The following is a 14,915-nucleotide window of genomic DNA, read 5'->3' as shown; positions in this document are numbered from 1 at the left end:
CAGACAACACGCTCGAGGAGTTTGGAGGTAAAAGGGAGGAGAGAGATGGGTCGGTAGTTGGAGAGGGTAGGTTTTTTAAGAATAGGGGAGACAAAAGCATGCTTGAAGGCAGAGGGGACAGTGCCCGATGAGAGGGAGAGATTGAGAAGGTGGGCAAGATGGAAACAGGCAGAAGGAGAGAGGTAGCGGAGGAGGTGGGAGGGGATAAGGTCAAGTGGGGAGGTGGTGGTGGGGGAGGAATGGATGAGGGCCATAACTTCCTCACCAGATACATGGGAGAAAGAGGTCAGAGTTGGTGAGAGGGAAGGGGAGGGGTGGTATGGGATAGGAGGTGGCTGGTTGTTGGCGTTCTGGTGGGATACAATGTCTTGACGTATGGAGTCAATCTTGGATGTGAAATAAGTGGCAAAGTCAAGAGCAGATGGTGAGGAGGGTGAGATTAGGTGGGCAGAGGAGGGAGTTGACAGTGGCAAAAAGGCTTCAGGGGTTGGAAGACTGGGAGGCGATAAGAATTTTGAAGAGGGAAAGGGCAGCCCTGAAGGATGAGAGCATAAGTTTGAAGTGGAGGAAGTCTGCCTTAGCTTGTGCTTCTTAGAGGCACTGTACCTCCCCGCTTTGTTTACTGCAACATATACGAGTGTGGCAGAGAAAATTGACAGTAATTACACACTAGGTTGACCTCATATGGTTGACCTGCATTAGGTCGGCGGGGGTCAAAAAGTCGACAAGATTGATACAAAAAGGTAAACATTGAAATGGTCGACACAAAAAAGGTCGAGAAATGTGTGACCAAAAGCATGTGTCAACCATTGTCAAGTCGACTTTTTGAAACTGTCATGCTTTTGACCACGTCGACCATATGGTGTTGACCTATCGACTATCTAGATCAGCATTTTTCAACCACTTTAGCTGTTCTTAAGTGTGCCACCAGAGCTAACGATGCCCACCACCACCTGTGCAAATGTTATTCCCTGGTCTATTGTTTTCATGTGAGGGCCAATGTATTTTATTTTAGTTACCTGTGTGGACCGGTGTGATTGTTTTTTCATATGTGGGCCAATGAGTTTTTTTTCCTGTGTGGGTCAATGTGTTTTTCCCTGTGGGGAACTGATTGTGTACCTTGGCATTTTTTAAATCTTTTATGGGGTGCTGCGAAAAAGATTGAGATATTGTCAAACTATACACTGGAACCCACTTATAAATTATTCCTTTGTGTATCTGCTACAATGATCCTGGTATATCTGCTGCCAGAGCCTGACATTCACTAGAATTACTGCTGTCTTTGTTTCTGGCTCACAAAGGACAGAACTCACACTCTAAACAACAACAATAACACCACAAAAATCGTTGAGTACAAGGGGAGATTGACACATCATGCATCATGTAGCAGATTCTGGAAAAAACAAAGGTGCAAAATGGGCACAATTATGGGTGTTTTATGCAGCTTGGGGGCTGCATACCTCCCAACTGTCACGATTTTAGAGGGACAGTCCCGATTTTCGGGTCCTGTCCCGCTGTCCCACCCGCGGCAGGCATTGTCCCGCTGCGGGGGGGGTGACAGTTGGGAGACCCCCAATCTAGTAGAATAGACGCTGTGCGCATGCGCACAGCGTCTATTCTCGTATGAAAATGAGGTCGCGGCTAATTAGCATAAGCCGCACCCTCATTTGCATACGCCCGTCCCCTTTTCGGACACTCGCGCGGTTTATACGGACAGAAGTTGGGAGGTATGGGGCTGGATGAATCTCAAGGTAGCACATGCCAGGACAGAGCATTGGTACAGCATATGCACCAGGTTGCTGCCATGTGGAAACAGTAGGATCTATAGATGGCGTTGCCTACTGTAGTTTGACCACATTTTGTTGTTAGTACTTCACACCCTAAGGGCCAAATAAAATAGGGGTAGATTTATTAAGCTCGGTGAAGTGATATACTACTGTCTGTTTTTTTATCACCAGCCAATCAGCTCTTAATTGTAATTTTTCAAACCAAGCCTGTAACTTCACAGGTAGGAGCTGATTGGCCAGTGATAAAAAAAAACATTTTTTCACTGTGAGAGAATCTAAAGTGAGAGATTTGGGGAGAGTTTTCCAATTTGTTCTAAAGCGGCAATCATAGGTGCCGATTCTGTGGGTGCTCAAGGGCCCGAGCACCCACAGGAATTAATGAGCACCCACATGCCCGTAACTCCAGAGTCCCAATGCCGGGCCACTGTATTTGCTTGTTGAGCCTTTCAACAGGCTTGAGCACCCACCAGCAAAAACATAAATCGGCTCCTCTGGCGGCAATCATTTACTCTGCAAAACCGGGTTGATTGTGCCATGTAATTGATTGTCACTTTTTAAAAAATAGGAAAACTCTCCCAAAATCTCTCACTTTTGAATTCTCACTATTCCTTGGCTGGCCCTGTATGTGCTGTGTAAACGTGTGAGAAGTCTTCTATTTTGGGATATGAAATCAAGTGGAGGGAAAGGCTGGCGTCTAGAAGGAGATGGGGGAAGGAGAAGTGAAAGTGAAACATCATTTTAATAACCAGTAGTTTACAAGTTAAGCAGCAGATGGCGCCATTATATGATTCCACTCTCATGTCACAACTTGTGTCCCCAGAAACCACACAGCATGGGCAGAAAACATTATAAACAAGGCAGTTTCTTCATCAGGGTAGAAGTGGGAGAGAGAGAGCAGATCTCTGTGTTTGGCTGGGGAAATAGCATTTTTATATTTACAGCCTCTGCTTATGCTGCTTCCTTGTAAACTATTGCTATTATTCCTCTGCAGTTCTCCCTTTATTTTTTAATATTCACTTATTCCTCTGACCTATACCCAGGGCTGCCGAGAAGGAGGGGGGGGGGGGGTACTCAGCTGACAGCGTGAGAGCTCATGCGGAGTCTGCTGTCAGCACAGCACACGCTGTAGGTGTGTGCTGCCTCCTCCATACAGGACCTGGGTCGCTCAACCTGTGTTACCCATTTGCAATGCACCTTGACCCAGGTCAGATCTGTGTTCAACCCCGACCAGGGTTGAAATCCTGGGTTGCTTGACCCGGGGTGGAGCTTTCACACTGCACCTTGACCCGGGTTGGTGACATAACGACCTGGCAATAACCTGGGTTGAGAGTGCAGTCTGATAGGGGTATAAGTGTTACACAAGATGCCTCCTGATGCCATAGCTTACATTCACACAGCGTGTCATTTGTTTTCACCTCTGAATTATCATTGCCGACCTTGAGGCTGCAGTCTCCGGGCAGAAAGCTCCAGGAGGTAAGGAGCGGAGCTGGGGTTGGGCTACTCAAATAAGTGCATGAGTGGGCATGGCCATTGCTATTGCATAAACATGGTCATGAACCCCAATGTGTAATGGCGGTATTGTGTGGGGCGGGGCCACAATGATGTAATTTGCATTATCTTGTCCCCACAGACCCCCCCACGAGAGGGGGCTGCGGGAGGCTGTCTCCATTCTGGGGGACTTGTCTACCTTTTGCGGGGGCGAGAGGTGGTACCGATTTTCGGGAGCCTCCCAGGAATCCCGGAAAGGTAGGAAAGTGTGCTCTGAACACAACATCCCCATCTCATAATACACTACTTTAAAGTCAGTGTAAAGTGACGGCTTGCATGCCCTGCCATATGCGATGGTGCACACATTAGGGGGTGGCTTGGCCACTCATCCCTGGGGGTCATCCCCAGCCTTCCTTCCCTATCTGTGGCAAATGAACAAGACACCTACAAAAACTTTCATGTAAAGTTGAACATCAGTGGCGTAATTCTCGTACACCAACTTTACCACTCCTATAGTAATGCCCTAGGTACTGCCATACAAACACATTGCCAAACTCTCATCTCTGCTCAAGACTTTAATCCCAAGTGACTTATAAATCACTTCTCAGCCAGGGCCATCTTAACAGCAGTGTGGGCCCCTGGGCAAAGCAATGCACCGGGCCCTTACCCATTCTCCCCTCCTAGGGGTGGGGGGTGCTATAAGCAGCAGCTTTGATGTCCCACTGGTGGCAGGGGGTGCTCTATCTTCCCTTTAACATGTAGGACCTGGAGCAGTAACTTCTGCTAATTACTCCTTTACTGCACAGGTGGTGGGAGGGTGAACACTAACGTGTGGAAGGGGGCACTGAGCTGTATGAAGGGTCCCTTGTAAATGACTTCCAGGGAGGTAGGGGGTGTTTTATACGTAGGGGAGGGTTGGATAATGGAGTGGGCTTAATATTCGTCATTTTCCGGTGGAAGGGCAGCTTGTTTGACTACAGATATCGCCATTATCTGGAAATAGATTTCTTAGCCTTCAATAGTATAAAAACTTAGAGTCACAACTTTCAGGAGGTGCTGGGGACTTGGGGATCAGAGATCAGGAGCCAGAGCAATCCATTGACAAAAATATAAAACTGTACACCAGACGTTTGGAGCTGGAGCAGGGACCGGCTGCTGGAAGGCTGATTTCTCTGGTTCTGGGCAAACCTCTAGTGTCGACAGAAAGGGGAGAGCCCCAGCTTTTGGAATATACTCTCAGAAAGAAAGAGAACCTGAGAAATATGACTGGGAACTGCAATTAACAGGTTGGATGTGGACTGCTGCTTTGAAGTTGGATATCTCCAGTTCCCCAGGGCCGATTTTAAAAATTCTGGTATCCATGGAAAAAGGGGATCCTCAGCTATCAGCAGAGGGCCCTTATACACCTGGGGCCCCTGGGCAAGTGCCCATTAAGCCCATACGAAAAGACGGCCCTGTTCTCAGCCCTCCCTCACCCAAGCCTCCAGCCACTATCGCACAAGGGTCTTACTTCCTACTTCAAGGACAAGATTGATAAGATCTGAGATAAAATGGTAAGCTCTTCCTCAGTCCTAGTTAATTCCCTACCTGGACCCTTGGGCACATTCTCTTCAATTCATTCCACAAATGAATATAAAGTATCAACACTATTCTCATCCTCCTCCTACCCTACTAGGTCTCCTCTTGGTCCTATACCCTCACAAATACGTAAAGCTCTGTATGGTTATATACTTGACCATATCGCTCATGGAGTGAATGGTCAAGAATGTTTGGGTTTTAACAGAGATATATATAACAATGCTTGAGAACAGATGGTTAAATCAAAATTTGAAAAAGCTGGACTCAGCGGTGAAACGCGTTGGTTCAGGCATCCAGCCCCTTCTACCCCTCACGCTGCTGTTCCAGACATCACCTACCAACCTCCTCTGAGACCACCGACCAGAAAAAACAGGGACCCAGACTACATTTGGCCATTCTACACCCACCTGGGTATGGTACTACCTATTGAAGGAAAGCCACCTCTCTAAAGCACCTACCGGGTTACCCAGTGGACCACCTACAGCTTCAAATATTCCAAATTTGGGAGGAACGCCACCAACCCCACCTACTTGGAGGAAGCATTGTAAGGGATACCACATTGTGTATTGTCTGGAGGATACTTCCAACATTAATCCCCCCCCCCCCCCCCCACACACACACACTGAACTGTGGACTCTCACTAAGGTGATGTTTCAATAACTGGATGCAGCCTTTCCAATTTCGTTGCAATATTTTTAATTTAATTTCTTGCATTTTAGTGTTTTACATGTATTAATTAAAGTGTTTACCATTTAATACTTACCTTTTTCTGTCATCAATTGAGTGCAATCTATACCCCATTCTTTGTGTTTCTATACAGGGACTGACAATCCCTTCTTTTTGATTGCTGCTGGGTCAACAACCCACACAGGCGCCCCAACAGCTACTCCGGTACCTGTATTTTAGGTTAAATCAAAATAGCTGAAGTACTAATTAAGACACCTTTGCTCAATTATCCTCAAAAAACCTGGACCCTGGTTGAGAACCACTTGCATATAGGTACCACAAGATGATGCTCCGACAGTCCGGATTCAACGCTCATTAGTCCGACATTAGAAAACCGACTGTTAACTGCCTGACAGTGGTGATCCTGACTGACAGGGACTATTCTCCCTCGTGGGGGTCCACGACCCCCATAGAGGCTGCACAGCAAGCCACCAAGCTTTGTAGCGCTTGCCCCTGACGGAGTCCAAGCATTTGGGATTCTGATGTCGGAATAATGACCACCTGACTATCTGAGCATCAAACCACGCCCTGCTCAGACATCTGCATCTATCTCCCAGTATGGGTCTGTAAAATGAAGATTTAAGAGAACAATGGGGCATAAACTGAAACAGAAGGGCCTGTGACTCCTGTGCGGCTCATTGACAAGGTATGCCGCAGAGGAATACTTGACCTGAATGGGTATTGGGGGAAATAAAAGATGTTCATTGGCTAATACAGGAATGTGCTTGCCATCTAAAAACATGTTTAAGTGCTTGTTTGTGAAGGGGATAAGTATGTGGTGGGCAGATTACAGAGGGGGTGGGGTGCACTGTTTGCCAGCACCTTTCAGCTGCAGCCAAGTGATCTCCATCTTTGGCTGTGATACAGGGTCTGCGTGGGGAGGCTGAAATAGCACCGCTGACTCTCCCCCCCCCCCCCTCCCGCGTCCATGTACTGTACTCCTCGTGTCCTGCATGTCCAGGAAACGTCACATTCAGGTATTACTGTACGTGCAGCTGGTCTCCATCCCCACAGAATAATCCCAACTTTTGATTTTCTTTATTATGTCACAGAAATCCTGAGCCAGCAGGTTATACGGAACAAGCACTTCCCTTTCCAGCATCATATGAGTGGACGCATCTAAGGTTGACACATGAACTTCATGTAGGTTACTGAGCGTGTCCTGCATCATGTGATATTGTTCTGCTTTTAGTATTGTGTGACAAATGCATTGTCTTTAATATCACAGCTAAGACAACACTATTCAGGTGGACATGCATTGGTTTGACCACTGAAGGTTGACAGAGCTGAGGTCAACACTTGAAATAAGTCGACATGACTAAAGCCAACAGGGTTGGAAGGTCGACCCAAGCATTAGGTCGACAATGGGAAGGTCAACATGAGTTTTCATGTTTTTTTTGAGCCGACATGTGCCGACAGGCGGTATTTCATACCCTACCATCCACTGCAGTTGGGGAATAAAACAGTCAGTGCAGTGAGCCACGCAAGGGGACGCGGTACACAAGGGGACGCGGTACACAAGGGGACGCGGTACACAAGGGGACGCGGTACACAAGGGGACGCGGTACACTTTGACTGTGTCCATGTCGACTATGTGGACATTCGGGACAAAAGATTTGAAAAACTCATGTCAACCTTTCGACTGGCCACCTTCCTATTGTTGACCTTGTGTCGACCTTCCAATCGACCTTAGATATGTTGACCTATTTAATGTCAAACTAAGCCCTGTCGATCATCAGTGGTCGACCCAATGCATGTCGACCTAAATTGGGTTAACCCAATGATCCATAGCCTCTTATGTAGGCATGTCCAAACTATGGCCCTCCAGCTGTTGTGAAACTACACATCCCAGCATGCCTTGCCATAGTTTTGCCTAATAGCAAAACTGTGGCAAGGCATGATGGGACTTGTAGTTTCATAACAGCTGGAGGGCTATAGTTTGGACATGCCTGGTTTAATGACATTCCTCTATGTTACCCTTTCTAGAGGAGAGTACCTGTTTTCCTATAGTTCTACAGGTACTAAAGATGGGATGTTGCCCATAACAACCAATCAGATTGTACTTCTTATTATTTAGCACCTTCTAGAACAGGGCTGGGCAACACCGGCCCTCCAGATGTTGATGAATTACACATCCCAGCATGCCTTGCATCAGTTTCAGCATGGCCACATAACAAAACTAATGCAAAGCATCCTGGGATGTGTAGTTCATTAACATCTGGAGGGCCGGTGTTGCCCAGCCCTGTTCTAGAAGATAATAGATAGAATCTGATTGGTTGCCCATAGCAACATCCCATCCCCAATAGAACTCTTATCTTAGTAAATAAACCCCTGAGATTGGGACCAGTATAAGCAGCCATCTCAGGGTGAGCGCATCTGTTTAATCACCTGTGAAGCTGAAGTGCCAGAGAATATGTCATACCACTATTATTACTTATTCATTACCAGTTTCCACAGTACTGTGCAGAGAAAATGTAACCATTCATATCAGTCCCTGCCCCAGTGGAGCTTACAATCTATATTCCCTACCACATGTACATGCACACAGGAGACATTCTAGGGTTAATTTGTTGGGAGCCAATTCACCTGCCAGTATATTTTTGGATTGTGGGAGGAAACCGCAGTACCTGGAGGAAACCCACGCAAGTACGGGGAGAATATACAAACTCCACAGTTAGAGCCATGGTGGGAATTGTACCCATGACCTCAGTGCTGTGAGGCAGTAATGCTAACCATTATGCCGTCTGTGCTGCCCTATGGTATAATGGGCATCTGTGGCCTTTAACCACTTTATTTATAAATGTCTTTATTAACAGGTTCTTATAAAGCGCAGCAAATTCCATTGTACAATTAAAAACAGTGATGAAACAAACTGGGTAGTTACACTTTAGCCACACATTCACAGGACACTTCCTCTAGCAACAATGTGTCGTTTCTGGCTGAAGTGTACAGTGTAGGGGAGATGTATCAAAGCTTCCAAGGTGTGGAGAACTAGACAAAGGAGGGAGCCACTGACACTATTAGAAATTGGAGAAAGGTGTAAATCCCTCAGCACTCTTCACTTGGATACAGCATCTGATTGGCTGACTGTGCTTTTCCCGTACAAACAGATTCCAAGACTGGATAATGCAGCCCAATGTTACTGAACAAATATTGGAGAGAGATGATGCAGAGAAGTTGCCCAAACCAACCAAACGGCTTCTGTAGGTGCATACAAACTGTGCAATTTTGACTATGTATGACTTTGACTATTTCATATTATAGATTGTACACTATTTTCGACTATGTAGTCTATTTTTTCTTGCGATAATGACCCCACTGGGGCACGCATAGGCATCTCGAGCTGTATACACACAGTGCGATATCTACCATGTTTTTGACCAACATGGACTGTATAGTCCAGGCATGTCCAAACTATGGCCCTCCAGCAGTTGTGAAACTACAAGTCCCATCATGCCTTGCCACAGTTTACTATTAGGGAATGCTAAAACTATGGCAAGGCATTATGGGACTTGAAGTTTCACAACAGCTGGAGGGCCATAATTTGGACATGCCTGATATAGGGGGAGATTCTCTAAGCTAAAAATGCGGTAAAAACCCAGTTATCGGGGTTTTTTTTACCACATTTTGGGATGCACTAAGCATCCCCCGCCGGGTTACCGCGGCGGGGGGGCATCGCCAGAAAAATCTGGCGATGCCCCATAGAAGCCTATGGGCTTCTACCGCATCCCACCGCCGCTCCGCAACGACCCCCTGCAGCCCCGCATGGACCCCGGCCGCCCCCTCACCTGTGTCCGGGCAGCACAGCGCTGTGCTGCCCGGACCTGTGACCTCCTCCCTGCACTGTTCCTCTTCCGGGTGCAGGGAGGAGGAGAGCCCGGCGCAGCAGCAGCAGAGCCGGGTGTGGGAGGGAGCCGCCAGGACCTGCTGGGACCCGGTGATTCTCACCGCAAAGGACAGCTCTTAATACAAGAGCTGTCCTTTGCTAGTTAGAACATGGGTCCTCAAACTGCGGCCCTCCAGATGTTGTAAAACTACAAATCCCACCATGCATTGCCACAGTTTTGCTATAAGGGAGTGTTAAAACTGTGGCAAGGTATGCTGGGATTTGTAGTTTCACAACATCTGGAGGGCCGCAGTTTGAGGACCCATGTGTTAGAACATATGCGATAATTATAATTGCGATGGGTGGCGAAGGGGGGCGGAGATTCTCAGAGAATCTCCCCCCATAGTCCATAATGTATTCATATTGCACTGTGTGTATGCCCCATAACTCATTCTTACCTACTGTTATTATCACCTCTCTGGGAGAAGCCCAGAGAGGCAATGCATCGTTTTGGAGGGAAACAAGGCTGACATCACTAGGCCCTGCCCCCATGCCCACTGAGAGGGGGTGGGACCTAAATACAGCGAAATGCTGCTACTTGCATCATTTTAGCCTCTCCCCCTCTCTGCGGATCGCAAATTCTGGTAATTGAATCAGCAGGGAAAGTGGGGGGGGGGGGGGGGTTGCGGGGCTCTGGGCAGCAAGCGGGAGACTTGCCCACCTTTTTCGGGAACCCTCCAGCTATTCCGGGAGGGTAGGCATAACTGCATAACTGTCATTTATCTAGCACAGTCTCTGACATAACAATTAGGATCGGAATGGTAGCTTGGGACAACTATTCCACTTGATCTCTTACCAACGCTTAGTACATAGGGGCCCAAGTCTTGCTACATCTCCCTATAAGCTGTGCGTGCAGTCAGCTTGGCAATGATATCACTGAAGCGACCTGTTTATATGTAATCAGCAGGCTGCAGAGTGATACCCAGGGACAGCCCCCTCCTCTAACCGCTGCTTATATATAAGGAGGAGGAGGAGGAGGGGGGCTCATTATTTGGGAAGGGAGGTCAGCAGGTCAGCATGTGTGCAGCAAGCAATGGATTTTTTTTTCCTTTGGCCGGACATTCCCAGGATGTAGAACAAGGGTTTGCCCTGCAAATGAAAGTGTAGCATGCCACTGGGAAGTGGCAGGATATTCATTCCCGTCCTGGTGTAACAAGTATTCATTTACTATGAACATTAGCACATAGCCAAAGCCCGCTGTTTATGGCAGCTGTTTATGCCGCGTACAGCCAGTGCACTATTTCAGCACAGCCCCTGTCATTGATATCCCCATATCTCACATGGCCAAAGAGAGGCACTTGGAATACCTCCCACAGTGCTGGCAGGGAACACAACCACTGAGCAGGCTGTACAAGTTATCACCAACTATAGCAAACGCAGGCCAGATGCACTAAGCCTCAAAAGTGATAAAATAGAGAGCCAATCAGCTCCTACCTGACATGCCACAGACTGTGTTTGTAAAACATAAGGAAGGAGCTTATTGGTTGGTTGTTTATCACTCTCCATTTTATCACTTTTGAAGCTGAGTGCATCTGGCCCTAAATCTACTAGGAAAACCGTACAGCAGCAACACATAGGGAGATGCATCAAGTCTTGGAGAAAGATAAAGCAGAGAGAGATACTAACCAATTACCATAACTATCACAGACTGTGAGGTCTATTTACTAAGCTCAGGAGAGAGAGATATTAAGCAGACAGATATAAAGTAGCAGCCAATCAGCTCTTAACTTCCATGTTACATCCTATGTTTGAAAAATGGCAGGATCTGATTGGTTAAGGCCATACACACTGGGCGATTTTGAGCTGAAAGCATCTCAGTTTCACCATTTGAGCCGGGCATTACTGGGCAGGGGGAAATCTCTCACTGTGTATGCACCTATAGTGCTTTATCTCTCACCAGTACTTCCCCTGCTTGATTCATTCACAGGGGGAGGCATCAATGCATATGTTCGAGGCAGAAGATAACTTTTTGGATAATGAATGAACTGGGACAGAAGACATTTATAACTACATGTACACAGCACAGACACAAAATAACCCAACAGATTAAGAGGGAAAATGAAGAGTCCAAAAAAAAGGGACTGTCCCTTACAAACAAAGACATCTGGCAACGATGAGAACAACCTATGGGTAATACAGTATGTCACATAGGACAAGTCACTTCTACAGTGCCATATCCCTAAATCAACTCACCTATACAAAACATGCCGGCCATGTGGAATAGAACCATTAGCATCCAGTACTTTTCCATGGTGGGATGTGCTGCGGATGATAAACCCCAAATCTCAGATAGAAGCAGCTGGAGGCTCCTGTAAAGGAGAAACACGTAGATTGCAGAGAGTGTGTTTGTGTCTGGTCTGTGAGCTGTAGCTGCTGTTCCAGCGTCCTCTCTCTCTGCTTCACTAAAGTGCGCTCACTCTTTCTTTGTATATTCAAGTTGTTTCCTGTAATGCCAGCCCCCCTGTGTAGGCTATGGGCAGGAGGGGAGGTCCCTGTATGCTGCTGTGAGGAGGCTGCACGCTCTACACATGTGTGCCTACCCTCTGGCGTCATCCTCTCTGCCCTGTGTGTGTGCACCGTTATCTGTGGCCATTGCTTTCTAGATCTATAGGTAGACGGGGAATTCCAGGTTCTTGCAAACAGATCTATTAATAAGAAATCCCCTCACTTAGACAAATATACAATATCACAGTGCTCTGAAACACTGGTAATTCCAACTCATGTTTGCCAACTTTGTGCACATGTGCTGTGGCATAGAAGCCATACTATCATGCAGTGAGTTGGGTCATGGGTATAACAGTGCCACTGCAGCAACATCACACAGCTGCCCATTCAGGATACAGGACGGCAGGGGCACTTAGGGCCAGATGTACTAAGATTGAAAAGTGATAAATTAGAGAGTGATAAACAACCAGCCAATCAGCTGCTAACTGCCATGTTACAGGCTGTATTTGAAAAATGACAGGTAGGAGCTGATTGGCTGGTTATACTGTATGTCGATCTCCATTTTATCACTTTTCAAGGCTTCAGCTGCAGTTTCCGTAAATGCAGAAACTGAAGAATAACTGTTTTATTATTTTCTTTGTCTTGTTATTTAGTATTGTAATTTGTTAAGTGGTTTTTCTTCTTCTTTATTAATCACTAAAATCCAGTTATCAGTTATCACATGTCGTCATTACTGTCTCAGATGTATGATATGGCAGGTGTGAATGATTTCCTGAAACACCCCCACTATCCACGCCAGAGTGGCAAATGCAGCGAGCCCCACGAGGGAATGTGTTATGCGTCCCCCGACCTGTTCATATCCCCACTATCCACGTCGGCGTGGAGTTGACTGTATTAAGTGTGGCGAGCGCAGCGAGCCACCAAACCCGAAGGGTGGGGAGCGCAGCGAGCCCCACCAGGGGATGCGGATTACATTACATGTATTCCGCATCCCGTCGCAGGGCTCGCTGCGCTCACCACGCTTTGGGCTCGCTGCGCTCGCCACACTTTTTAAAATCAACTCCACGCCGACGTGGATAGTGGGAGTATGAACAGGTCTTCTCCTGGTTCACCTCATACCTCTCCGATCGCTCCTTCTCCGTCTCCACTCCGAGCTCCTCCTCTCCTACTACTTCGCAGCCAGTCGGTGTTCCCCAAGGGTCAGTGCTTGGCCCTGTCCTCTTCTCCCTCTACACCACCTCTCTGGGCACCCTCATCAGCTCCTATGGTTTTCATTACCACCTTTATGCTGATGATACCCTAATCTATCTCTCCTATCCCCATCACTCCTGTCCAAGGTCTCCGAATGCCTCACGGCCATCTCAGCCTGGATGACCCAACACTTCCTGAAACTAAACATGGCTAAAACTGAACTTCTAATCTTCCATCCCCCGAACATCCCCTCTTCTCCCACTATCTCCATCAGCATTGGTGAAACCGAGATCACCTCCACCGACCAAATGCGCTGCCTCTGTGTCATCCAGCGGCGTAACTATAGCACCGCAGCCCCCGCCACCGCGGGGGGGGGGGCGCTGTGCATGTGGGGGCGCCGGGGGCTGCGGTGCTATAGTTAAACCCCCCCCCCCCAATCCCCTGCAGACTTACCTATCTCGCTGGTCCTGGTGGCTCCGTTCTTCTGCTGAGGACCACCACAAAATGGCCGCCCTCATATAGCACACAGTTCTCTGAAACTGTCTGCTGTATGGGGGCGGCCATTTTGTGGTGGTCCTCAGCAGAAGAACGGAGCCGCCGGGACCAGCACGATAGGTAAGGCTGTGGGGGATTGGGGGGGGGGTTTGCATAGGCGGCGGGGCGGCAGGGCAGGGGGGTAGGGGTGCTTGGCGGGGTGGCGGCGACGGGGGGCGCCCCCCCTAACGGCGGGGGGCGCCCAAAACATAGCTACGCCACTGGTGTCATCATTGACTCCTCCCTCTCTTTCACCCCCCACATTCGTGCTCTCTCACAGTCTTGCCGCTTTCACCTACGCAACATCTCACACATCAGACCATTCTTCTCCACTGACGCGACCAAAATTCTCATTCATTCTCTTGTCATCTCCCGCCTTGACTACTGCAACATCCTTCTCTCTGGGCTACCTCTCACCCGCCTCGCACCTCTCCAATCCATTCTTAACGCTGCTGCTAGGCTCATCTTCCTCTCCCGCCGCTCTACCTCCGCCTCCCTTCTCTGTCTATCTCTTCACTGGCTCCCCATTCCTTTCCGAGTTCTCTTTAAACTCCTCACCACCACCTACAAGGCTCTCTCCTCCTCCACTGCTCCTTACCTCTCTTCACTGATCTCTATCCACACTCCCTCCCATCCTCTTCGCTCCATCGCTGACCGCCGACTGACCTCTCACCTAATCACCTCCTCCCACTCCCGTGTCCAAGACTTCTCTCGCGCTGCCCCCCTGCACTGGAACAACCTCCCGCCACCCATCAGGCTTTCTGATTCCCTTACCTCCTTCAAGCGCTCCCTCAAAACCCACTTTTTTCGACTTGCATATCCCTCCTCGTAACCTCTTTTGATCCTCCTATCCTGCCTCCGTTCCCCTCCGTTCCTACTTATCCTATTGTTTTTCGTTCGTTCGTCCACCCACCTATTTTTAGTATGTTAACTCTTATGAGTAGGGTCCTCCTTCCTCACGTACTCACCCTACCTCTTTACCTCACCTGTGCTCCTGTCCTGTTCTTCCCTTCCTCTACTTCATTTTCAGTCTCCTCGACAATTTTGACACCTACTTCTGAACTGATGCTGATTTTAGTTCTACCAGCTATACCCCTATTTATACTGTATTTTTCAACACACCCGGTACGTTACCTTGTAATTTGTTTTTTGTTTGCTATGTACGGCGCTGCGGACACTTTGCGGCGCCTTATAAATAAACGTAGTACTACTACTAGGTCTGGGGGACGCGTAACGCCGTTCCCTCGTGGGGCTCGCTGCGTTTGCCATGCTTTGGACTG

At 48.1% G+C, this 14,915-nt stretch overlaps 1 protein-coding gene across 1 annotated transcript in view; it reads right to left on the bottom strand.

The window, feature by feature from the left end:
• The window catches only part of LOC146075651 (intercellular adhesion molecule 1-like), a 38,764-nt gene extending 26,821 nt beyond the window's left edge, over positions 1-11,943 (bottom strand). The window contains exon 1 of the mRNA XM_083185081.1: positions 11,659-11,943. Coding sequence (XP_083041207.1) covers positions 11,659-11,716 — 58 coding nt within the window. The 5' untranslated portion in view covers positions 11,717-11,943. The remainder of the gene's footprint in view (positions 1-11,658) is intronic.
• Between the last annotated feature and the right edge of the window lie 2,972 nt (positions 11,944-14,915).

This window comes from Crinia signifera, chromosome 4 (assembly GCF_055691185.1).
Source record: "Crinia signifera chromosome 4, ASM5569118v1, whole genome shotgun sequence".
NCBI lineage: Eukaryota > Metazoa > Chordata > Amphibia > Anura > Myobatrachidae > Crinia > Crinia signifera.
Note: the sequence above shows the minus strand (reverse complement) of the source record. Positions and strands in the feature narration are given on the sequence as shown.